This window comes from Lissotriton vulgaris, chromosome 1_1 (genome assembly GCF_964263255.1).
Source record: "Lissotriton vulgaris chromosome 1_1, aLisVul1.2, whole genome shotgun sequence".
Lineage (NCBI taxonomy): Eukaryota > Metazoa > Chordata > Amphibia > Caudata > Salamandridae > Lissotriton > Lissotriton vulgaris.
Window position 1 is genome coordinate 454,397,022 of NC_141685.1, and position 25,950 is coordinate 454,422,971.

At 42.7% G+C, this 25,950-nt stretch overlaps 1 protein-coding gene across 1 annotated transcript in view; it reads left to right on the top strand.

Moving 5' to 3' along the window:
• Window positions 1-25,950, top strand: part of CACHD1 (cache domain containing 1) — a 198,246-nt gene that overhangs the window by 52,075 nt on the left and 120,221 nt on the right. Inside the window, exons 4-6 of the mRNA XM_086953590.1 lie at window positions 15,113-15,239; window positions 22,023-22,167; window positions 24,547-24,763. Of these exons, the coding sequence (XP_086809716.1) occupies window positions 15,113-15,239; window positions 22,023-22,167; window positions 24,547-24,763 (489 nt within the window). The remainder of the gene's footprint in view (window positions 1-15,112; window positions 15,240-22,022; window positions 22,168-24,546; window positions 24,764-25,950) is intronic.

Below are 25,950 nucleotides of genomic sequence, written 5' to 3' on the forward strand. Positions count from 1 at the left end.
CAGCCAGTTGGCCTTTATTAGTATGGTGCTAACAGCAAGCAGTAAAGCACATCACCTGAATGCTCTGTTGACTTGGTCGCATTTCAAACCTCTGGTCCATTGGCAAAATGTTACAAATTCTCATTCAGAACATGTGGGTGCAGGTGTTATCTTTAAAGGGTGTTGAAAGAGTAATTTATACAAATAGTGTGTGTTGTGCATTCCCCTAGCATGACCGAGATGTCACCAACCGTACATACATTTATTTCGCGTCATTTACCACAACTGTTGGACTACTAATATCTATGAGCTACTACTGATGTTACTTATATACTATTCCCCCCTAATAATCAAGCGAGGAACTGGTTGTAAAGAATTGCATCTCCTAAATTTTGTTAGTCTGGATATATGGTAACCATTATTTAATATAACTAGATTGTCTATGCCTAAATGCAAGTGTTGTAGCATGAGTTAACTTTACAATAAGTTATGTACTCTATAAAGTGCTCACACTTTAGGACTAAAGTGAAAATTCCCGATAGTATGATTTTTATATCGTCTGCTGCATCGGGGGGGGGGGGGGTATATGAAACAGACTGGAATATGGCTTCTATGAGCATCTTCTACAAAGAGATTAAGTTAATCTTACATATTTACACATGCTGTTTTTCTCACAAGTGACCATCAAAAATCTAATTACATTCGTAACATGATCTTAAACTTTATGTTTTATGCTTTGTTTTCCTCTGAATGAAAATTTGATGGGCAACTCAATTTGCATCTGTAAATTAGTAGCGTGCTTGAGGAAACACAAGTAGGCATTAGGCCACTGCGACTGCGTTTGTAATAGTTCTTGATGAGATCAAAGTCTAGCCTGGCACTGGGACTGTTGGATCCCAGCAATGCCATTGATACAGTTGCACATTCAATATTGATCGAGATTGAAGTCCATAGGTGTACCTGGGAAGCCTTTAAACTAAATGTTCTCCTTTTCAAACCGCAACCAGTTAGGATGTTGTCTTTTTCCTCAAAGAATAGATCTCTGACTTGTTGAGTCCTGCAGGGATCTAGGGTAAGTCCCACCCTATCTGTGTGTGTTTTTATTTATATGTGTGTGTGTGTGTGTGTGTGTGAGATATATATATATATATATTGGTCTCTTGACCAAACTGATAAAGAACTTTGGGTTGACTCAATTCAATTTCAAAGCTTTTATTCGATTTGTAAACAAATCATACAAGCAAAACATGAAATCAATCCATTACATTAAAAATTGTTATAAAATACGAAATTTATACAGGGGAATCCAAGATAGTTCATGTGAGGATAGGACACATACTAACAAGCGTTTACATTGGATCATTATTAAAAAACTCATAAAAATGGCAAAAAGGAATAGAAGTTAACAGTTAAAATCGTACAGACAGGAGTAAATAAATTAGCACAAAATGTTTATCCTGGCAGCTGTACGTTGAACAACAAGCCCCCACCTAATCATGGGACATAAAATTTTGATTTAAAATTTGCTGATACAGACAGGGAAGTATAGAAATATAGCAGCACTAAATATATCCTGGCAGCTGTATGATAAAAGTATAAGAGAATCAAGAAAAAGAAAACATGTACAGACAGGGTTAAAGATAAATTGAACACTGCTGAAAAAGTGCTCACCCTGGCAGCTGTACGTGTTGAGAAGTACAGACAGGAATATGGAGATCATGGCAATACAATACTTTTCCTGGCAGCTGTACATTTCAAAATATAAATGGCAACAAAAAAACATATGTCCACATTTTCTAAAGCTGATAATAACACAAGGGCATTCTTAAAAGACCGTATATTGTATTTAATAAATATAGGTTTTAAGTACCTTAATCTTAGAAAATGATAAAATTTACAAAAAAGTAGGAAATGGCAGCAACTCTGGCGTGAAACATTGTCACAAGGGCAGGGGGTTTCAGATTTCTGCTTCTGTACTGGGAACGCGACAAGATGGTGTACAATGCCCAACCTGACGCGAGTTAAAACATATTGATGAGATGGGCGGCTGACATGTAGGAGATATGTTTGGAACCCCGATGGCAAGTTAAGTTCTCTATAGAACTTTACGGTAGTTAACTTGCCATATGCCTCATCTCGCCCTTTCTTTTTGTACATCAAGAAAGTTTGTTTAATCTCTTTTTTGGGTATTTCTACCGCGAGTTCGGGGTCAGTAAGAACATCAATATCAAACAGAGTCTTAAACCAAAAACGAATGTATTTCAGCCAAAGAATACGTAAAGAAAAGTCCAGGCCTATACAGTCAAGAATAATTTCTTGAGTGAATCGAGTTTCAGGCTTAGCCCAAATAGAACGCCACAATAAGAGTGGGCGAACGGCTGCTAAGTCCGAGATAAACTCGACCCCAACCTCTTCATGAATTAATTGAATGGAGGCGGAGTGGGGAACACATAGCACTTTTCTTAGGAACTTGTTCTCCTCTTTTTGGAGGGGGTGCCATCTGTGTGGCCCCACACTCCAACCCCATACAATGCCGAGGGAACACAGCGAATATTGTAGATGTTAATCATGTCACGAATGCTTCTCGAGCCGAGCTTAGATGAGAAGCGAAAAACACTGCTGGTACAACGGGTCATTTTCAACCTAGCATTTTCAAGCTCTGATTTCCAGGATCCATCATTGGCATAGGTGATTCCTAAATAACAGAATGTTTTAACTTGTAACATTTTATCGCTGTCTAGATAGAAATTGGACTTTAGTTTATTGGCTGACTCCCCGCACAACATAACATAGGTCTTGGATTTGTTTACACAGAGTCTCCTGTTTTGTATAAACAACATAAAACCATCAATGAGACGTTGTAAGCCTATCTGAGTGCGTGATAAAAGTACCGCGTCATCCGCATAAAGTAAGATTGAGACAGAATTGCCTCCAATCTGCGGAGCGTCTGCTGATATGGTGGCCAAGGTGCGATCAACACAGTTAATAAAAAGAGAAAATAAAAGAGGAGCTAGTACGCATCCTTGGCGGATGCCCCTAGATACCTTGAAGAATGGTGTGCATTCACCATGGCTGCCATATTGGACTTTACAAGAAAGTTTCTGGTAAAGCCTAGCCAGGAAATGTACTATTTCTTTCGGTGCTCCTAACTCCAGTAAAACCTGCCATAGAATGCCATGATCAACTAAATCAAATGCGCTGCTCAGATCAGCAAAACATAAAAATAAATTACCTTTTTTGGCCACTGTGTATTTGTTAATTAAAAGATCCAAGTTCACGCATTGCTCCAAGGTACCCATCCCCTTCCTGAAGCCGTATTGCACTTTAGTTAAAATACTCATATCTTCTGCCCAACTTTCTAGTCTTTTGAGCAGAATTCTGCTCATAACCTTTACTGAGGCATCCAATAAAGAAATTGGCCGATAGTTGGAGGCCTCGGATTTGCTGCCTTTTTTATATAAGGGGACAATAACCGATTGACCCCAAGAGGGAGGGAAATTACCTTCTGCTGCACAGTTGAAGGTCCTAACCAAAATGGGGGCCCACAGGTTAGGTTCTGTTTTTAATAGATCTATGGGCACCCCATCAGGTCCCGGGGCCTTCCCCCCCCTTGCTATTAGCAAGGCCTTCTAGTCCCTCTTGCAACGTGATTTCCAAAGGTATAGGTGACCACATTGGCAAATCAACAAGAGGTAGGGTCAGTAATACCTTTTCTGGATTAAAAATATTAGTGAAATGAGAAACCCAGTCCTCGCAAGCAACATAAGAAGTAATTTCTGGGACACCTTCCGAATTTAAGAATGGACTGTTGACTATTTCCCAGTAGAGTTTACTATTTTTTGTCTCAACAGCTTCATTCAATTTATCCCAAGCTTCTCTCTGTAGTACCTTTTTCCTGTTAGAGATAGCCAGTTTGTAATTAACCCTTGCTTCTTTGATGCTAATGCCATCACGGGGTTTGAGCCCTAAAACTCGTTTTAATTCCCGTAAGGTTACAATACAGGGCTTATCGAACCATCCCAGTTTTATCGTTTTATTAGCTGAGGGTTTTTTAGTAAAGATACCCTCAATGATGGTATTGATATTAATAAATTGAGATATCAGAAGGTCGTGGTTAACAACATCTTTAAGGCAATAGCTAATCTCAATTTTACAGCTGACTATTACCTCCCTTTGTTTAGCCGCAGAATTGACCCCCGTCCACTTGATTCTCGGACCATTAGGCCGTTGGGACACTATATCAGTTGTACAGGTTTCCCCAGTTCTTTGTGTGACACCCCTTAGAGGAAGGGTGACGCAAATACTGTTGTGATCGCTAAGACTTTCCTCTCTCACATACAAACTTGAATAGTCCCCATTACTTGAGAACAAGATGTGATCGATAAAAGTCCCAGCTTCCCTCCCTGTAAAGGTGGGGCAACTGGCATTCTGCTTATTTTTGTTACAATTTAATAAGGATAAATCTAGTTTTAGTAGCAGGTTATTTAAGGTGGAGCCGTAATGACAGTGCGGGAAGTGGGGAGAATCCTCACTCCTTCCCGCACCCCCATTAAAATTATCCGACTCCACTCCAAAACCGCATGGGTTACCCTTAGATAGCTGGCATGGCTGCAAATTAAAGTCTCCAGCCCATAGGATGTCTAACTGCTTATTTGAAATGCCTATAGCCTTGGCAATTTCTTTTTCCAGGGGGTACAAAATATTCCCTCTGGAGGCATCAAAGATGTTGTTATAAAAATTGACAAGAACCAGGTCCTTACCCTTAGCACATGCAATCCTTAATACCTGGCTGTGAGCTCCCACATTTGAGCTGCTTCTAACTTTGTAGGTTTCCAATCTGTTGGAAAGGAGAATCAAAAGACCCCCCTTTGCCCTGCCAGAATTGGATTTGGTGGCATTCAGGCAATAGGAAGAATAACCTTCTACGTTGATGTCTTCCTGACTCCAGGTCTCCTGGAGGAGGACTATATCGAACCCTTCTCCTATGAATCTAGACCAAAAAGGGGTATTTAATTTCCCTGCGATACCAGCGATATTCCATGATATCAAAATAAGGTCACCAGGCTTAGTTACCTGAGCTGGTATCTTTGAGGGTCCGGTTACTACCCGACAAGTGTAGGATTGGGTATTAAAAGGGTGGGGACAAAAGGGAGGTGGTTGGATAGAAGAACTTTCGGATGCTGTAGTCTTATGTAAAACCATGTGACCACTAGAAAACACAGGGGCCACTGTGGGAGCAGAGTTAGGGCTGACGGGGTCAGATCGCACAACCGCATCAGATACCGACCGCCTGTAAACAGTTGAAGTCGGTGGAAGTGGGACATAAAGTCAATCAACCATCTCCAGGCAGTCAAATCTGTTAGTGGTTTGGATGCCCTGCCACCCGCCGTCTGCAAAACGGTTGTTGTTGGGATACCAAGGACGAGGTACCCAATCCCTACCTCTAAACTGTTGAATTTGCCATGGGTCGCCATAGTCCCATTGGTGTTCTTGGTTCGAAGCCCAATTTGGCGGTGGAATTGGGTAATGGTAATTAGAAGTAGGGGGGTAGAAAAAGGAGAGTCGATGGGTATCGATTCCTCCCTTCTTCTCTAGGTCAGGCCATGAACATATGTGGTTCACAGTAGAGGCATCCTCGCATGTAATGATGACACAATCCCCTTGAATGCTCTTGGGGATCTTACCCACCCAAGAAACCCTACGTACCGAGGATATTCTACAGGTGAACGGGGGCTTCAAAGGCCTATGGATGCAAAGCCATTGCAGAATTTTATTCCGGAGGGACCAGTGGGGTTCATCAGTTCCCTCTGGAACTTCCGGTACTCCTGTTAAAATTGCCGTAAATGGAGATACCTCTGGGGCCAATTGAAAAGGGCGTTTGGGTCTAGGCCTCTTTTTGTCTGCATGGGAATTAGCTTTGGGGGCCTTTTTATTGCTGGTAGATTGCTGTAAAGGCTCATTAGTAAGGGTACGATTAGCATCATTGGAAGTAACTTGTGGGGTCTGGACAGCAAGAATTTGCTGACTGGATGACGGTGTCTGGGGTATTGATTTATCTTTCGGCTTAGATTTGGAACAATTAGTGCAGGTGTTAGAATTAGACAATGTTGAAATTGTAGGATCCTTTATTATAGATTTGGTATTAAACATAACTGTATTAACAGAAGGTTTATCTATGTTAGTCTTAGCTGAAGGGACCCCCGGACAGGACACCACAGCTGAAACCACAGGTGTAACCCCCCCAGATTTAGCTGCTCCTGCCCTTGGATGGTTGGGAGATTTATCAATAAGTATGGCAAGCTGTTTCTCAATGGCCATGATACTCCGTTCCAGGGGCAGGAGTTGTTGTTTAAATAAGTCCCTCAGTCTTTCAAACAACTGGATATTATCAAAGTCAGACGGACCAGGTGCACCCCCCTGGACAATACCATTAGAAGTACTATGTGAATTAAGCGAAGCAGATGTTGTAGGGTTAGTACCGGTAGGTATATTCATGGCTGGTGCTGTAGTAGTCCCTTTCTTTTTCTTGTTTTTAGGATGTTGGTTAGCCTTATTCCCTTTGTTTGTAGGTATTGACTGCTTAGGAATGGCGCCTTCTCTCACCCCCATAGAGTGAATACCTTGAGACTGGTCGTCAACTACAATCCGCTCTAAATCCGGGGTGATCTCAAGGTTCTCAATAGAATCCAGACCCAATGACAAGTTTGTGGCCGATAAATCTACGGCATTGGGAATGGAATGTAATTGTGCTATAACATTTCCAGGTTGAGAAAGGCTGGGGATAGATGTAACTGCTGGGGCTGGGGTTAAAGCTGTAGCTATGAGACCCAGGGAGGATCTCCTAGCAAACGCAAGGTCCTGGGAAACCCTGCGCTCTAAAAGGGAAATGTTTAAATTGATAGCCTCAGTAGTAGTGGAGATAAATTTGTCGATAGGACCTATGAACTGAGCAGTTCTAAGTGCAGTCTTGCTTCTGGATCCCCTTGTTACTGACATAATGTGGGTATGCAGTCACAGAGGCAGTGGTCCAAAAGAATCACAATCACAGAACCAAAGAGTACCTTTAACTGAGGAGAGGGTCGTCAAGCGATTACGGACCAGACCAAGGAGAGGGGGCCCAGCCCTGCCTGGATCTGTCTGGAACGGGCTGAAACGGGCCCGCCCTTGGCCCGCGCTTCGCCCGGCTGCACCCGCGCGCGTCCCGCGACGCGGGGGAAGTGCCGGCGTTAAATGCGCCTCCGGGCGCCAAAGATCGCGTGTCGGTGGGCGTGGCTAACACGCCAGGGATTCTGGGGGCTGTGGTCCTCCCACTCCGCGGCCGCTGGTGAGTGGCGTGGTATGCGGCGGCGGCGAGGTCCAAACAGCAGCGCCCTTGGTCAGCAGGCAAGCTGTCTCTGTGTCTCCGCGTTATCAGACGCCTCCAGGCAATCTGCGGTGCAAAAGGTATTTCCCCCGCTCTGCCGGGGAAGTGCCGGCGTTAAATGCGCCTCCGGGCGCCAAAGATCGCGTGTCGGTGGGCGTGGCTAACACGCCAGGGATTCTGGGGGCTGTGGTCCTCCCACTCCGCGGCCGCTGGTGAGTGGCGTGGTATGCGGCGGCGGCGAGGTCCAAACAGCAGCGCCCTTGGTCAGCAGGCAAGCTGTCTCTGTGTCTCAGCGTTATCAGACGCCTCCAGGCAATCTGCGGTGCAAAAGGTATTTCCCCCGCTCTGCCGGGGAAGTGCCGGCGTTAAATGCGCCTCCGGGCGCCAAAGATCGCGTGTCGGTGGGCGTGGCTAACACGCCAGGGATTCTGGGGGCTGTGGTCCTCCCACTCCGCGGCCGCTGGTGAGTGGCGTGGTATGCGGCGGCGGCGAGGTCCAAACAGCAGCGCCCTTGGTCAGCAGGCAAGCTGTCTCTGTGTCTCCGCGTTATCAGACGCCTCCAGGCAATCTGCGGTGCAAAATGTATTTCCCCCGCTCTGCCGGGGAAGTGCCGGCGTTCAATGCGCCTCCGGGCGCCAAAGATCGCGTGTCGGTGGGCGTGGCTAACACGCCAGGGATTCTGGGGGCTGTGGTCCTCCCACTCCGCGGCCGCTGGTGAGTGGCGTGGTATGCGGCGGCGGCGAGGTCCAAACAGCAGCGCCCTTGGTCAGCTGGCAAGCTGTCTCTGTGTCTCCGCGTTATCAGACGCCTCCAGGCAATCTGCGGTGCAAAAGGTATTTATTTATATGTGTGTGTGTGTGTGTGTGTGAGATATATATATATATATATATATATATATATATATTGGTCTCTTGACCAAACTGATAAAGAACTTTGGGTTGACTCAAATAGTCTTGTTAGCAATGAGAAGACAACTGTCACTAATTTTCACAACTGTATGTGATCAGCTTCTCGGTGGGTGTGCAGAAATGCACTGAAGCTGAACAGGAACTTGGCAATTTTTGTGTTTTTGGCCCACTGTCAATTTCACGTTTACTGAATTGGTGGCCACAAAACTTAGGGGATCCCCGGGCCAACCTCTGCAGAAAAGATTTAAACCAGGGCAAACCAATAAATAGAGGCGTAAGCCTCTTGTTTTCATGATCTGAAGATGCTCCGGAAAGTGCTGCTTGTGCTGCCTTAAGAAACCTATAAACCGGTGGTACAGGTCATGATTTTGTCCCACTTAAACTACTGCAAAGCATTCTATGTAGGACTACCGGCTAAAGCAACAGCTAGTCTGTAAAGAGCCCAGCATTGGGTTGGTAGGCTAGTGACTGGAACTAAACATCTAGATGCAGCATCCCTAGCATTAAAAATCTTGCATTTGTTAAAAGTAAATGAGATAATCATGTTAACTGCATGGTTTGGCTTGCAGGGCCTTTCACAAACAAGAACGCAAGATTCTAGCAGAGAAACCTACTGCCCGCCAGCCCTGCAGATCACTGCGATCAGCAGACCTATCTCCTTAGTGTGTTCCCCCTAACACATTTTGGTGTAACGATGGAAGAGTTTTTTCCTTTCTTGCATCTACATTTTGGAACAACCTTCCTTTTATTAAATAGCTGAAATTAACCCTCTCAGGTTTCCTAAAAGCGTAAAAACCTGGCTCTTCCAGCAAAGAAATATTTAGCTCCCGTTTCTTTTGGCTTGACGACGCGGTGGGTTTGGCAACGAGATTATGACTGTCAGGGATTTCTTTTTGTCAGGACCCCTTGTTAGAAATGCAGATCATCTTATATCTACATTCTTAACTTTGAACAGCCTTGAAATATTTCAGTATCACATAGAGCCTGAGTGAAACTAGTGTTAGATAATCACACCTGCCCATATATTTTGAGACACAGTTTATTTAAACACATCAAAGGTAATTACAAAAATTACAAACAAAACATATTCCTTGAAGGCTCAGGGGAGCGCAGCAATGTTTTACTATGGATTAGAATGTTGTACTAGGATAATAGCAGAATGTTTTGTTGTGTAGGCGCGGACAATGGAAGCCTTCAATGGCCATGTAATTGTTGGATGTTAAGAGGAAATGGTTGGTATTACAGTAGTTTGCTTGGAAAAAAATAGGCACCACAATTTGTACAGGGCTGGGTAGTGGCTGAAGGTAATCAGTGTGGTTTGGGGACAGAAAAGGCTTTTAGGGATATTAGGAGCTTTGCAGTTGAAGTTGCTGTTCTTCCCCATAACTCGCCATGCACCACCTTCTTTTATTTTCTTGCATATTTGGTACATTTAAGGGAAAAGAACACCAAAATAAAAGGCAGCACATTTCAATATGTGGTAATTCTTTGGTCAAGTTGACGCAGATAAATCAAGGTCTTTTGGATAGTTACAGGGTTTTAGGATAACAGACACACCACTGCTTTGGCATGGGTACTTGGTACAAGGTGGAGGCCTACCATTCTCATATTGTATGAATTTCAGGCACTGTATGCATTGCCAAACATGTGATTGGTGCATTTAAGCAAAAATGAATTGATCCTGGATCTAGTCATGGGATGTCTATGAGATAGACGCAAGATGTTTCAGAAGGGCTAGGTCATCTTGACCAGGGAAATCAGTATTGTGGACTACCCAGAAGGGTTTGAACTAGAGCCATAAACTTCATAGCAAACCACAGAGCTAACAAAAGTCCAAATGAAAATGTGTTTTTTTCTGTAGAAAGAAAGGACCAAGACCAATTCAGGAGGATATTGCAAACAAGAATGTAAGATTTTTCAGGGAAGATGTGTGTGTATTTGTTCCCGCCTAGCAATGAGCTGTACATAGCGGGTTTGAGCACACTTTACCTGAAGAAATTGATGGCAGCTGGTGGAACAGAAAAAGACTGGATTCTTTTTGTGGTGCATTTTTCTGTTTGTGGTAAAAGGTGTGTTTTGGTTCAGAAGGGTTGGTCTTCATCAAATTGCTAAACAGCAGATCCATTGACCACGTTACTCTCTAAAGTACTGGTCGGACCAGCAAATGGAGGATTGCTAGGTGCTGGAATTGCATCTATATACATCAAGCATCCTCCCCTGTCAAAAAACGTTGCAGAGGCTGCTGGAGCCATGTTCTGGTATTTAGTCGTACAAAAACGGCAGGGGTATCCTTATACAGAGTCTTTGGCTCATGAGCAGATCACTGGCTACAGGATAGCACATCCTAACACCGCAACTTATCTGAAAATACCGGCTCTTCGTTATTTCTGGGTTTTTAAAGCTCTCACGTACTAGGGCATCTTTCTCTTCATCACATCAGAACTGGAGCAATACCCTTCAACCCTTGTGTAATGGAAGAACCTCTCCCATCTCCTGAAGGTAGTGAATACGAAGTAGTGACGTGAAGAATGGATGAGTGAGCCAATGTCAACATCCTCCCTCCTAAGCCCCCTAAGGATCCACCAAAAGACAGGCATGTCTGAAACCCATGCTGGGAAACCTACCTGATAGTCTGAGACCTGCAGCAAGATTCTGGATTGTTCTGACGAGACACAATCTTTTGGATTGTGATTACCGTTGTGTGGAGATGTAGTGTTCTCTAAAAAGGTGCACATTCGTCTTCTTGACTTACAAGCGAAATTGGTAACTTCTAATGAAGATAGTGGTATTGCTCAATATCCTGAGAGCATAGACGGAAAAGGACAGTCTTTGCAGTCCTCTTAAGTTCGTTTCCATTTGCGATGACTTTCAGGCTCATAATCTGGTGCTGCCCACCTAAGGTAGTTCATTTGTTTAGTGAGGTATGATGCAATGTCTCTTTCGTGTGGGCTTGTGAGTGATGCAGCTGGACTTGAAAATGACGTAGGCTTAAAGGGATAGCCTAGGCGATGCCGTTTCTTCAGGATTCGGGATCATACAATTGAACTTGTTTAGCCGTTTGAAGAGATGAGAAGTAATAAGTTCCACCCTGGCCTTTTCTCACTAAATAGCATTTATTCTGGTGTTCAGCAGAAAGACTGCTTTTGTAACATATCCTCAAAGTTCAGGGCACTCTATTATTCTAGAAGCTGCTGCAGATGCCTGTGTGCCCCTTTCTGTTATACTAATAGTGCTGCCGCACCAGTGCGATCTTGATCGGTCGTTCCCTTGCTTGCATGAGGCTGTGGCGTTAAGCAAATGAGGGAGTCTCTGCCTTTTCATAAGCAGCATAGTATGGATGTGGGAGTAGAGTCAAAGAGGCAGTCAAGAGACTCACTCACAGTGGGCCACAAAGAGGTGGTCCTTGAGGGCAGCCCTCTGGAGGGATTAAAGAAGGCTCCAAGGACACCATAGACAGCTCTGTGCAGGCGGGTGCAGTCACTCACTGAACAAGCCTGCAGGGGGATCTCTGTCCTTTTTGTGAACCTCAGGCACAGTGCCCCCTGCACAGAGGCAGATGGAGCGACTGATTCCAACAGTCGCTCCATCTTTTGCTAATACCCTGCCCCCAGGGCAGCATGAGTTTCAGCTCCCCTGAGGGCAGTGCATTATTTGTAATAGGGGACCACTGGCCCTGTTTGCACCCGAGCACCTGTTTAAAAGTACACCATGACCCAAACGGTGACCATGTCCATAATACAAGCCTTGGTGTCCTGTAAACCAGAAATATTTAGAAGACCGGGAAAAAATTGTGTGATTTGTGTGAAATAGACACTTGTAGTTTTTATACATTTTAAAGAATAGGAGCTATGTTTTCTCGGGTAAATGCAAAAAAATCTGTAGATAAGACAATGAAAAATATGGCAGATCAGTCATTGCGGTCCGTTGTGCCATTGCTTTTAGACTGAGTTAAGTTGTGCAGTACAGATGTCTGATCTGTGGCACCGCTGAGAAGCAGCTTTTCTGCAGGTTCCAGCAGCTGGGATTCTTCCAGGATTAAATGTCCACTTAAGATTCCAGACTCACTTCATAAGTTATTGCCAGGTTTAAACGCGAGCTCTTAAAGGAGAAAATAACATTCCCTGAGGTGGTCTCAAGATGTCAAAAATGTCTTTCTTTGTTTTTGTTTCCTTGAAATAGCCCTCGATAGAAGGCCGCGGAATCAGATTGAGGCTAAGCTTTGATTGGCCCTCTTTAAATATTTACACTAGCCAATTGAAACATTGTAAATAAACACTGCGTAATAGGGCTGACCTCAGCCGAGGAGGCCATCTTGTGTTTACACTCGGACAGAAAGCCCTATTCGCAATTTTGTCTTGTCATTTTTCATACTAAGATATCTTGTTTTTATGTGTAAGAAGTTTCTGTTCTGCTGTCCGACCTCAGATGTAGATTTTAGTGCATTTTTATTGATAAATATGTTTTCCAAAACCCAATACTGTTTGCATTCTGGGGAACTTCATGGGCGCCTTTTCCATGTCTATGGACATGGTGCAGGAGGACAGACAAGTGACAGATGCAGGAAGTGATCCTTCTCTTTTCATTTCTAAAACAAAGCTGCTGTGAATTTGTGAGAGGGCGAACTCCGGGGGTCTGCATTGCCTAGGACTACCGCGGCCAGAAATCCCTGCACGTAGAAGACGGAACCATGTGGACCAAAACAGGCAACACCTAAACTGAAGAAGAGAAACACCCACCTTTCCTGTCTCTCCGCAGCAAGGTCCGGAGTCAGAGGTGGAAGGAGCTGACCCCGGAACCACTACGGCTACACCTGTAAAATTGGAATCAAGGCAGGAAGAGGTGTCTTTGACCGGCGGAAGGAGGGAGTTGTAGGAGGAGCCGAAGACACCCCGATAATTTCTCTAGTCCTTCCCTGTCCCTGAAAAACCCTTCCTTTTGGACTAAGTCATACCCCTATCACAGTTTATTACCTCTTTAGGCACTACCAGTTGTAGGTGACTGGTCAAAACCTGTGTCCCAGTAAACTGACAGGCTCCATTTCTATCCTCTTGGCGAGCCTCATGGTGAAGCTACCACAACGGACGAACCAGATCCCAGTCCCATCTATCTCCAACCTGGAAGACCAGCACTGGCATCTACAACCACCCATCCTGAGAGTGAGAAGACCAACCCAGAGGAAGAGAATTGTGACCCTAGTACCAAACCTAAAACTGTGACTACTGATAATAAAGTAACCCCTTTTGACAATGCACTCCCACAAAATTGCAGTGTATTCAAAGGTTGAAGGGCCGTAGGGGCGGTACACTTGTATATTGCCCTATTTGTAAGGTGCTGTTCGTTATTTTCTGAGTGTTATTGGTCTACCCTGCCTGGCATTACCCAGATTTCTTTAATAAAAAAAGCTAAGATGTCAGCAGTTTCAAGTGTCATTTCTGGTGTAGCTCTTGGACCAATGAACTGAAAGCAGTATGTTTGGGTATATACACCTGAAGCTCCTTATTTACAAACTTGCCTAACTTTAGTGGAAGATACTGTTCACATGTGCAGCATATTCACAACTTAATGAGCACATTGGTTCTAACCACTGATTGCACCAGTTGGCAGTGGCCAGAACTTCTTGCGCTATGGCCACAAATGTGAAATGGGGTACATTATTGTTTGCCAGTTCCCTGTTATGGTGACTGTGTATTTTTGCATTTAAGTTGCTGCATGCCTTTATTAAGTATGTGCTATATAAAAACGCATAAATAAATAAAATTAATTAATTAAAATCTTCCTGAACTAGTCTTTACATTGGATGCTCCAAGACCACCTGCGCTATTATTTCTAATTTTTAACAACCATGGAAGCTCATTTTGGAAACCATGTCCTCTAAGGAATTCTCTCAAGCACCTGTTCGGTGATCTCTCTATTTCTACTGTATGGACTCCATATTGATTTGGCTTAACATCGCCGCACGGTTGGACCAGGCTAGCCCCTGGAAAGACTCCATATTATAATCTCTTGGTGGTTTACCAAATACATCCATGGAGTGGGGTTTCTGGGTAGGCTTCATTTAGTACACCCTGATGGCACGGCAGCGGATCTGTGAGATCGATTTCTACTGTCCCTTCCATATGCTAATTGTAGTTGTTTCTTAGTGGATTAATAGTGCGTTCACGCACCGCGCATCTGTTTGCTTCTGGCTGGATTTCATATAATAGTCCCACGTGGCTTGGAAGTGTCTTAGTTTGGTTGGACATTGAAACCCCATGCATACACTCAATATAGTCCTCCCTGAGTGGATTAACAGAGCCCCTAGCGGGCTGAGCATCAGTAACTCCTCAGTCAAATCCATGCTGTATATTCCCTGGTGGACTCCTCTGATGCACACCAAGTGCTACCTCTTTTCCGATACTGTCCGCTCCTAGAGATGGTAGCCATCTCCATGCATGAATAAAGGTCATTCCCACTTTCTCTGCAACCGTCTAAATTTATGCTCCGTCACATTCACCATGCCATTCGCCGTGCCATGCAACACTTCTTTAAATCTCACTAACAATGTCCATACTGGCAAATCTGCACTTTGATAGGCACCCGGGACACGGAGTAAATTGGAATACTTAAGCTTATCCACAGGCATGAAGCATTGTGTAGATAATACAAATGGAGTAACTATCACTGGAGCTTGTAGAGTTGTGCCTCACAGGCGATACGAAAGGTCTATACATATAGCAATGCAAAATAATCATGTATTTATTTATTTCCAGTGGTGATGAAACCTATTTCTACATGAGACACACCTAAGACGATGGCTTAAAAAATGCTTGTTCTCTTTATTTATCTTCAAACCTATTCATTTTTATTTTTTGCTACCTTTTAGTACTTGCGGACAACCTAAAATCCAACCCAGGAATTAAATGGCAGTACTTCAGCTCTGAGGAGGGTATTTTCACGGTCTTCCCAGCACACAAGTTTCGATGCAAGGGCGCGTACGAGCACCGCAGCAGGTAAGGCTGTTCTGTTATTTTCCTCACAGCAGTAACCCACTGAAATTACAGGGACAATCTGGAGTGGTGCGACACCATCTCCTCTGTGCTTGTTTGCACAGCGTGCATCTAAGAGGGCAGGCTTCTTTGCAGTGTTCGGGGTGGCTCAAAGCTGTCAGTCATTATTTCTTCACGCCTTATAGGTAAAATATCACTCTGCCATAATGTTCGTGCTGTCTGATGATGGGAAAAATTGTCAATAACAGATTTCTTTTGCCAGTGACTGTGCTCAAACTCTGTTTATTTTACAGCTTTAGTTGGCAGTGTATTTTTTTTTAAATAAAACTGAAATTATTAGTATTTTTGTAGTGTCTGTATAAAAGGCCAGGCTTACTTGTAATTGTATTTATATGGCGCTTACTACCCCTGACAAAGTGTTGAAGCGCTATTGGCGTGTAGCCAGCAATTCCGGAATCCAAAGGATTAGAGGTGGATTAGTATAGGGAAATAGAAGTTATTAATTTGAGTGGTGGACATGGGAGTCTGTTAGTTTGATTGAATAGGATAAAGGAGGGAGGAGTCTAGAAAGGGTTGTATGGGAGATCAGAGTAGTAGAATGAGGTTTCAGATGAGTCCGGGTGGAGGTAGTGGATATACTGAGAGAGGTAGAGGAAGAGACAGTAGTGCATTGGAGGCTCTTTCTTTCTTGTTCTTTCTTTCTCTTTCTTTCTGCCTGCCTGTTCTGACAGACTTTTCGGTCTTTCCTTCTACAGTAAGAATAAAGTAATAAATAGATATACATGTATACCCTTTCTATTCAGTTATATAAGGATGATAATTAATGAAGTACATTCTCCTCTTGCCACTCTTGTGAATTAAATTACAAAGCCAACAAACTATAATGCTTGAATTGAAACCAAGTAGCAATGGAGTATGTGCACAGTTGTTCAGCTGCTAGTTCTTCACACAACTTTGCCTTGGTTAAATAGCCATTAAAACATCAATTTCTGTTTGCCAAAAGACATAGAAGAGGATATGTCAAATTTCAGTGCTTCATATACATTTACAAAGATCAGCTAAACTGCTTGCTCTGGCAGCCTCCATTAACAAGACACTGAAGGTAGGAGGGAGCACAGGGGACAATTCAAATGCAAGCAAAGAATCATAACTCACCTGGATGCAGATTGTTGCTCTCCTCGTCTGAAATGCTAAGATCAATTGTATTGCTGCAACAAAACTTTCCTTGGACTCTTAAAAATGAACCCTGGCAAAGTTAGTCTGCGTTTTTTTAGTAAAGGGTTAATTAATCTCCTATAGGCTTGTAAGGGTGGGCTGTAGGTGACACAGGAGCCTAACTGTTTTTGGGCAGGCTGGGCTATCGAGAAGAGGCAGGTTTTGGGGGTTTCTACCAGAGGTTGTGTGGACTTCACTTGCCCAGAGATCGTGAATGTTGAAATCCCAAACTTTTTGGTAACATTTCTGGAGATCTTCCAGCCCGTCTATTAAAGCTGAATCTGCCGAGTTTCATGAGGACTAAGTTGGTTGATTGACACATGGTGTTCAACTTTTCTAAATCAAATGTGCTAATTTTAAAGAACAGTAAAGGAGTTTGTTCTTGCCCCGCAGTGAAACATATCTGTGCATTAACTTGCTAGCTTTCTCCTCTTGATAACCTCTGATGACGAGGCGAACAGCAATGGCTTTTGCTGGACACGTTGATTTGAAATTAGACTCAAAAGCTTTACTGAAGACTAGTTTCTCATTGCGGCCTTTTTTGCTGCATGTATTTTTGCTGCATGTAAAACTAAACAGTCTGTATGTTATGTATGAGCTCCCTGAAGATGCTTACATCAGATTGGCGACTTCGGTGGAGGGTCAAAAAATGTTCATGTTTATAAATAGATGAAACTTCTCTAGTTAACTTACATTTTTGTATACTCCTGTATCTATGTATGCCTTATAACATGTATTACATAATGTCTGATATGTAACTCAGAAGGGAAATTGAAAGAAATGTAGTTTTTTTCAGGTACGAGGTTCATGAAAATTGATCACACAGCAGTTTAAATGTTGAGTGATCAAGCAGGATAGTGTTTTGTGAACCTCTGTTACTTGGAATTGCATAGAAATAATGTAAAAGTGCATGGTGTATCATTAACACATATTTGGTACCTAATATGCCTATACAGGTGTGATAATTGATCTAAAAGTCAGGTTATTGTAGATTCATTGACCAACTAAAACGATTCTGGCCCATTCATTTTCAGAATTCTCCACTAAAACATTCTATGAACATTTTGCTAACGGATATTCACTGCAGCCAACCTGTATTTATAATATAATTTAATTAATTCTTTCATCTACAATTGGCCATAGATCACAACACTATTTTGCAACATGAATCTTTTCCAGATTCACATGCTGTACATGGTCCCGCCATCTAGTAGTTGGGTCTGATTTGTGCATCTGGTGCACAATAAGGAATTCTTGCTGAAAAAAAACATTAAGACCACCTTACCAACAGGTTTACTGATCCTATCTCGGGCACAGGACACTGGAAAACCAGGTGAGAAATAGCTGACTGTATGTTTGGGGACAGAGGGTCAGCAATTCAACCTTAAAGCGGCTGGAAGCCTCTTCCCATAGAGAAGGCTTCATGCATCGTACCTATTTTGAGCCTGACGTATCTGGTCATAAGGAGCGGTGCAGCTTTTGTAGATTCAGGGTGTGATCCACCTACGAAACGCTGCACAGCGGGCCAGCAGCCACCTTCTGGGGCCTCTGCAGCCTCGATAAGATAAACGTGCACAGCCAAGCACCGAGATCTCCAGGGTTACCAAAGTGGTAATCTGGGAGATCTGGTTAGCGAGAGAGAAGAGGGGCAGTTTGCTTGAGAATGATTAACTGGTAAGGCCAGAAACACGCCACAGAATCCACTACAGAAAACAAGACGTCATCTCAATCTAACTTGTAACCACTGGGCCGAGGCCTTCATTACTTTTTTTTCCCCTTGGCTGTCTGCCAGTGCTGTAAATGTAGTCATCTACTGGCAGTGGGCCTCCATTACAATTTGCTCGAATAATTCGACAACCATTTACATCGGTTAGCTATGTTGAATAAAGTCTATTGGTGGCAGCCCATTGGATCTCTTCATTGATGGAATGTCAACCAGTAAGCCCAGCACAGATAAATGGCAGTAACTCAGTGCTGGGTCAGGCTATTCCATTGCTGAACAAGGAAACAAGTTTTTTTTTTGCTTTTGAACTGCGCAACCAGACATTCCTTTAATTCGTTCTAGAATCCGACTCCTGATCCTGAAGTCAAAGCTGTCCAAGTGTTGTCATACCCATTAACATATCATTTAGAGAGTCTTTCATAGGCGTCTGTTAATGTCAAATGTAAATATTTGAGAAACACCAGGTTTCTCTTCGAATTTTAATGAGTACAGATAGAGTTTCAGCCTCTACTCACAAACTTTCCTCAGCATATGCCTCCTTTGAATTGCATTCCAATACATTAATGCTAAAATCTGCCTTGGCAAGAGAACTCGTCTCATGAGAAACCACATCTTCTGTGGCAATTCATTTCTTTTTCCCCATACACTTACCCAGCTGCTGCAGTAGACTTTGCGGTATCAGCTTATCGTGTTCAAGTAAAGCCCGCTTCCATGTAAACTTTTTTGTGCTGCAACCCTCCAAAACACACTGTTGATAATAGTTTGCTATAAAACTATTTACTTATTTTCTCCATCTTTGAAATGACTTGGTGTCTTAAAATTAATCCAAAGGATCTCTGTTGTTTTTAATTCACAATGTAGTTCAGAATACAGTTGATAAACCTCAGATTTTAGGCTTACGTATCTGTGTCCACCTTTGCACACACACATATACGTGGGTTTGTGTGCATTTGAACATATTTGGAAAAAGAAAACTGCTCAACTCGCTTTCCAATTGCAGATCACATCAGCATTAGAAAGCGGTCACAACATCCCCCACACACCGACACAGGGGCTGCTAGACTGTACCTACACATAGGAACCCAGTCTTGGTTTAATGTACTAAAAAGGCATACATTCCTTCGTCTTTCCATTCGTTTCTCTTCGATCTCACTTTCACAGTCCCTAGACAAATCTTAGAGTAGAAGTGTGTGATACATTTCACACATTTGCTAGTTGTGGATCTTCACATGTTCTTTCTCAATGTATAATGTCTGGATACAGGGACACTGCTTAAGAAATTCCTCAATGTATGGATTTTTAATGTACTTGTGAAGAGTTCTAAAACAGAGACCTGTGTAAAAACACATCTCTTGTTCTGGGTGATTCCTGCTTGCCGTTAATATTTGAGCCCTTCAGCCTTACACATGATCGACTTTGGGTTTCTTTTATCCGTGTTTTTGATGAGCATGGCATACAGAGGAAGGACCCAGTTGTGGTTCCATTCTTTTCTTTCTTAAAGATCCCAATCTGTCCAAATTGAAAACTTTGATATTTGTGGCTTCATAATCATTTGTCATCTCACCCATGTTGTTTAACTACTTCATTGTAGTATTTTGGGCTACTGGTATATTCAGTAGTAAGTGAATGGACTGCACTCTTTCAGTGGACCTCCTCCCACTATTAAGTTGATATCCTACAATCAACTCGTACAAAAATCCAACATTTTGTTTTTTTAATCTAATGCCTGAGTTACTTATATTTGACTCAACTCCTCTTGCCATCAGCATTCAAAAGAATTTTTTTGTGTTAACTGTCCTTAGATCTCAGTGGAATATGATCACTCACACCAAAAAAAGAGGGTTCACGCCACACTCTAAACTCTCCGTAAATAACCGTATCGCTAATGTTGACAAAACAATGACATTCCCACTGCACCTTCTCAAGAAAGTCATCCTTTTTCATCCCAGTCTTCAGAATAAATGGACACTCGTTCAAAATATCTTAACACAGATGGAGGGGAATGTACTAGTCATCTTCCTTCAATCCGATCTCCTCTGTAAGCCATGCTTTGTTTGACACTCCACTGTTAATGCAAGTGAGATAAATAGATCATATCACTCACGTGCCTTGTATTCTCCTCTGGTTGCTTCTTGGTGCTCACCTCAAAATCAAAATGTGCTTTATCTGTACAACTGCCCATTTCAGGTAACAATTTTAATGAGTCAAGACACTGCATCTCACGGGAGACCGAAAAGAGCCAAAGTCTCATTCTGCCTCAATATCCCAAAGGTGCAAATGTCAAACACATTATAGCAAGTTTTATCCTTCTCTGATTTAATTAGAAAGGTTGTCTAAGGGGCTATTGATCTTCATGAAATGCAAGGAGATCAAAGCTGCAGTGAAATAGATTACGATGCAGCATCCAATGAACAGCGTAGGCACCAATTTTCTCTTTCTGTGATCAGAACTGAACCACCTTCCGAGTGCTAATTCGATCTTCCAGCCAGCTTTTTTCTGCCCCTCCTGCAAAAATGCCCCACCCGCCACGCTTGTTTGCAACCTGCATCTTCCCCGAAGACAGCTGCAACATTGTCACTTCAGCTCCATAACCGCACAGTGGGAAGAACCCAACATGCTAGAACTCCATAAGATCCACAAATAAATAAGGAAACATCACTCTCCTAATTGTGTGTGCGTGCGTGTTTGTTTGTTTGTTTGTCTCTATTTGCATAGAGCGGCTAATCACCCGTGATGGTCTCTAGCTGCTGTTCCTAGACACAAAGGAGATTAAGTGATTTGCCCAGAATCACAGGATGTTGAGCCGACGCAGAGACTCGAACCAGGATCCCCAGCTCCAAAGTGGACAACTCTGGCCTTTACGTCACGCTCTCTGGGCTGGCAAATAGTGACATGTAAAACATGACAGAGATTCTACCAATCAGTTCCATATCAGAGACATATAGGTGTTTTTTGCAGTGTGAATCTTTTCTGGATTCGAAGGCATATGGGTGGTTATCTTGATGGCTTACATGCATATGTTGCTTTTCTAACCTTGAAGGCTGCTGTGGACCGGTGTTAGCTATAATGTTCTGGTTTGGGACATATGTGACTATTGCACAAATGCTTCTACAAATAGTTCGCCATTTGAGGAATGTTGCATTGTGGTTAAATATGCCACTTTAGAAACAATACTATACAACAGATTTGTGTTTTTGTACCGACTTCCTCTTTTGGTTACAGAAAAATAGTTTCCAGCATTCCCCATCAAAAAATAGAAATTAGGAAATACAATTTGAGGATCATGCTGTGAAATTATGATTATACAAGGCACCGTGCAAAGTGTTGTCATTGCATCCTGGAGGCCTGCATAAGACAGGACGCCTTGCACATATTTGGCGGTAGTGGCTCCATTAGATATTTTCCTAAAGAAAGATGCTAACGTTCACTTTAAGCAGCGGGTCTCTTTGTCACACTGTCTTTTGTGTACTCAAAAGGAGGATGCACTTCCTTTTAATTTTAATTAAGTTTCCTGCAACCCGCAATCTTTTGAGGTTATTAAACATTGTGTGTGTGTGTTAAACTGGCATCGATGATGAAAGAAGCCGTCCTTGGAATCCTTTTGAATGTGCCCGGATATATACTTTAAAAAAAAAGTAAATAATACAGCACCTGCAAAGCAGTTACCATAAACTTCAAGGACATATTGTACGTTTGTCACGTCTTCTTTTTAGCCTGTTTATTCTTGTAAAAACAACTCTGTAAATTTTTTGTAGGATAAAAATAAAATGTTAAATAACTTTTACTTTTTAGCTGCCCCAGTAACCTTGTTGTGGGGATTTAATCAATTCATTTTCTGGTTGATTTAGGCCGGTCTATGTTTCTACTGTCCGACCACAATCCAAGCATATTGTGGTCCTTCTGGACCATGGCGCGTTGGTCACCGAAACCCAGCTTCAGATTGCCAAAGATGCCGCCCAGGTCATTCTCAGCGCCATCGATGAACACGATAAGGTGAGATCCTGGCCAGTGCCACATGTCCTATTTCAAGTTAGTGTATATCATTTCAACCATTAACTTTTTGCATTTACACATTTTCTTGCAGTAAACTTGGGTGTTGTAGTTTAAAGTGCTTCATGCTCTGTTTTTTCTACAATTTTATATTAATTGTATATATTCAGCTATTTTTCAGATTTTTAAAAATCATTGATATTTGTGTTTGGCTTTGCCTCGCGCTGTCTCGTTTAATGCAGGAACAGGATTGGAAATTAAGGGGCACATGCATCGTTGCACCCGTTTGCGATTCCTAAATTGTGAAAATTAAGGAATCGCAATTTAGAAATCGCAAACGGCAATGCATGATTAATTCGCAAATATTTTTGCGATTTCTTAATTTTCCTTAATTGCGATTCACATTTTGCGAAACGCAATTAAGGAAAACCTTCCCATTGATTCCTATGGGCCAAATGGCCCATAGGAATCAATGGGAAGCCATTAACATTTTGCGATTTTCATTTTGCGAATCGCAATTTGTTAATGCATTTCAAGGGTGCTGAGAAGGGTTCCAAAGGACCCCCCCCTGCACCCTTGAAATGTTATTTTAAGTGCAAGTTTCACACACATATGTCCAAAGGACATGTGTGTGTGTAACATGACACTTTCAAAAATGCTTTTTTGAGCATTTTTGAAAGATTTCTCAAATTAACACGAGGTTCACCCTCTTGTTAATTTGCTCCCCCTATTTGCGAATTTGCATTTTTTTAAACATTCATGCATTGCATTTAAGGAATCGCAAAAATGCGATTCCTTAAATGCAATCGCATTTTTAGAAATCGCAAAAAATTGCTATTTTTAAAAAATTGTTTAATGCATCCCAAAAAGTGATTTTGGAATCGCAAACGGTCGAATTTTGCGATTCGCACCGTTTGCGACTCCAAAATCGCTTGATGCATGTGCCCCTAAGAGGCTGTGGTGGGTGATGTGAGGTTTCTACTGCAATCCTGAGTAGTGGCTTATTTTTTGATGTGTACACTGCAACATTATACCGGCTGGTTATGACTGTGTGTCATTGCCCATTTGACAAAAGTTCCAGAAATCAGAATTGGCATAAACTTAGGAATCAGTCCTCCAGAATCAGATACTTGGCCAGCATACATTTTGTATTTTTTTATTTATTTTGCAAGCAAATGAAAAAAAGTCGAAATATATTTAATTTAAAAAAAAAGGTCAAGCTAAATGTGCGTTCCATCACCCAGACACACCAGCCCAGGCACCGTAGTGCCCTCCTTTTCTGGCTCCTGGACATACACGATTAGGCGAAATGCAGTCACTCCGAGCGCAAGTCTGCAACTGGATTAATTGGGCTGACCCAATGCCCCATGCTGTATGAAAGAAAAATGTGACATTAGTACAAAACAATGCACAAAGAGAGCTTACTGAAATTCCCTGTATTTATGTATCCACTTTTACAGATTTCTTTTCCCCGTAAAACAAGAGCTTGAAGAGACTAGGCCAGACCTAAATATAAAAATTTGCCAATCCAGTATCAACAGCCACCAGTGCTCTCAATATTTCACTGTGGGCAGAATGTGCAGTAAATTGATCCCTATCACTAAGTTGATTGATATTTGTGCGCCTGCTGGATGAATTACATTTAAAAATTGTATCTTTCAGGTTTGTGAATATGATCTCTTGTTTTAATTCTCCTAATTGCGTGGCGTGCTTGTGAGAAATAATTGCTTCAGTTCCTCAACATGTTGCCTTGCACTGCACAGTCAAGCCACCTGGGCTGCTTCTCTCCCCGACACACTCTCAAAATATCTTGTGAGTCCTTCTGACTATGTCAGCCCTCCCAGGATAAGTACCCCAATTCCCCCTTCCCATGTGCACTGAGACACACCATATGGATCTGGGCTCTCTTGCCCCACCCCTTTGTTTGTGGGCTCCAAGCCGCCTTTGATGAAAATTGCTGTTTTCAGATTTGTGGCACAGAAAAGATTTGGGGTCTACCCCTTGGATGAGAGTGGTGCCTCACCTGACTTGTAGGATTGTGCTCTCGCCAAAACAGAAGGTGCCTCAAAGCTGAGTGATTCTGAGGATCGTCCAGCTAAGAGAAGCAACTAGGGTTTACATCCAGCGCTCATTTGTGAATTTTTAGATATTTTTGGCATGCTCGGATACTTTCCTAGGAACCCCTGGTATTAGGTCTGTCAGCACCGGGAAGCCCGATTTGGGCATTTGTTTGCACTTCATAAAACCTAATAATAATAATCATTTTTTAAGTAATGTGAGACCATGATTCCCAGTCTGTAAATAGAGACCAGGCCTGCCCCTAAGTACACTTCGTTCTACCTCGGCCTTGTGTCATCTTTTGGTTGTTGTCTCTTTTCCTAGATTTCGGTGATAAGTGTGGCAGATGCCGCAAGAACCTGCTCCCTGGATCAGTGTTACAAGGCCTTCCTCTCGCCTGCCACCAGCGAGACCAAAAGGAAGATGTCTACTTTTTTAGGCAGCATTAAGTCATCCGACAGCCCTACCCAGCATGCTCTGGGGTTTCAAAAGGCCTTCCAGTTGATCCGAAGCACGAACAATGGCACAAAACAACACCCAAGTAAGTTTTTAATATTAAAAAGTATGTTTTGAAATATATATCGATATAGTAAAAACAAAATTGAAACTGCATCCTGAGTGACTTGGTGGGCAGAAGGATGCACACTCGTGTGTGGAATGGATGCTGGTGACGTGATGAAGATTGGTGCCTGCCTGTTGGATTTCAGACTCAAGTGAGTAAAGCTCAGAACTGCCTGCTGACGTCCATGTGACCTTTATTTAAGCCTCCGGGATCTCCTCCCGTTTTATACTGAGCTCTTTCCAGGGACTGCTGCCAGGGGTTGCTAGTGGTGAGGGTGGTTTTGCCTCACCCTCAGTTAAACGGTCAGGCTGTGGGACACTGCTGACGGGTCAGGGAAGGCGGTGCAACAAGTGTCTGTGGTCTTGAGGCTCAGCCGCAGAGGAAGATTGACAGTCAGTATCGCTTCCTGTTACTGCAGTAAAATACCAGAAAGAACAGTATACCAACACTTTACCCTCAGGGACTGTATTTGGAGACTTTGCACCTGAAGGGACGAAAAATAGTACTTCCTGTGGTGAGTGATAGTTTTGGGGTTCAGAAATGTGTGGCTTTTTTTCAATCTGCCAAGTGTAAATCTGTACATGAAAAACTAATACTGTATAGACGAATGCTGTGTTTTAATAACGTTTGTTGGTTGTAGATTATTTTCTTCATGCCCTTACGTTATGCTAAACGGCAGCGAACTAAAAAAATATCTTGGGAAAGAGTGCTCCAGTTGGCACCAATTGTGAATCTAATGTTTAACCCGCTCGTGTACACAGTTTTGTATAGAAGCTGAGCGTAAGATGCAAAAATAGTATTGTGCATATCTATTCAGTCACAAAATGAAAAACAACGTTCCCAGGCAGTGTAGAGCAAAAACAATGTAAGGCAAGGAGTTTACAAAAAAGTTATATTAAAAAAACATTGAATTTTAATGATTACAACAATTCTTATTAATATTAGAAACAGAATTCAACAGCTTTCAATAGTACATTTGAAAATCAATACAATAAAAAAGTGGGTGATGGTAGCTTCGACTATCTATCCAGTCACTGCACATTGCATTCTGCAGTCAGTGATTGCTGGCGCAATGGGCCTTTCCTTGTAGGTTAGAGGACTGATGGTGTGAGAGCTGCCATGATATGTTGAGGCACCAGGTATGTAGTTAGCAGGTAGAGCGCTCT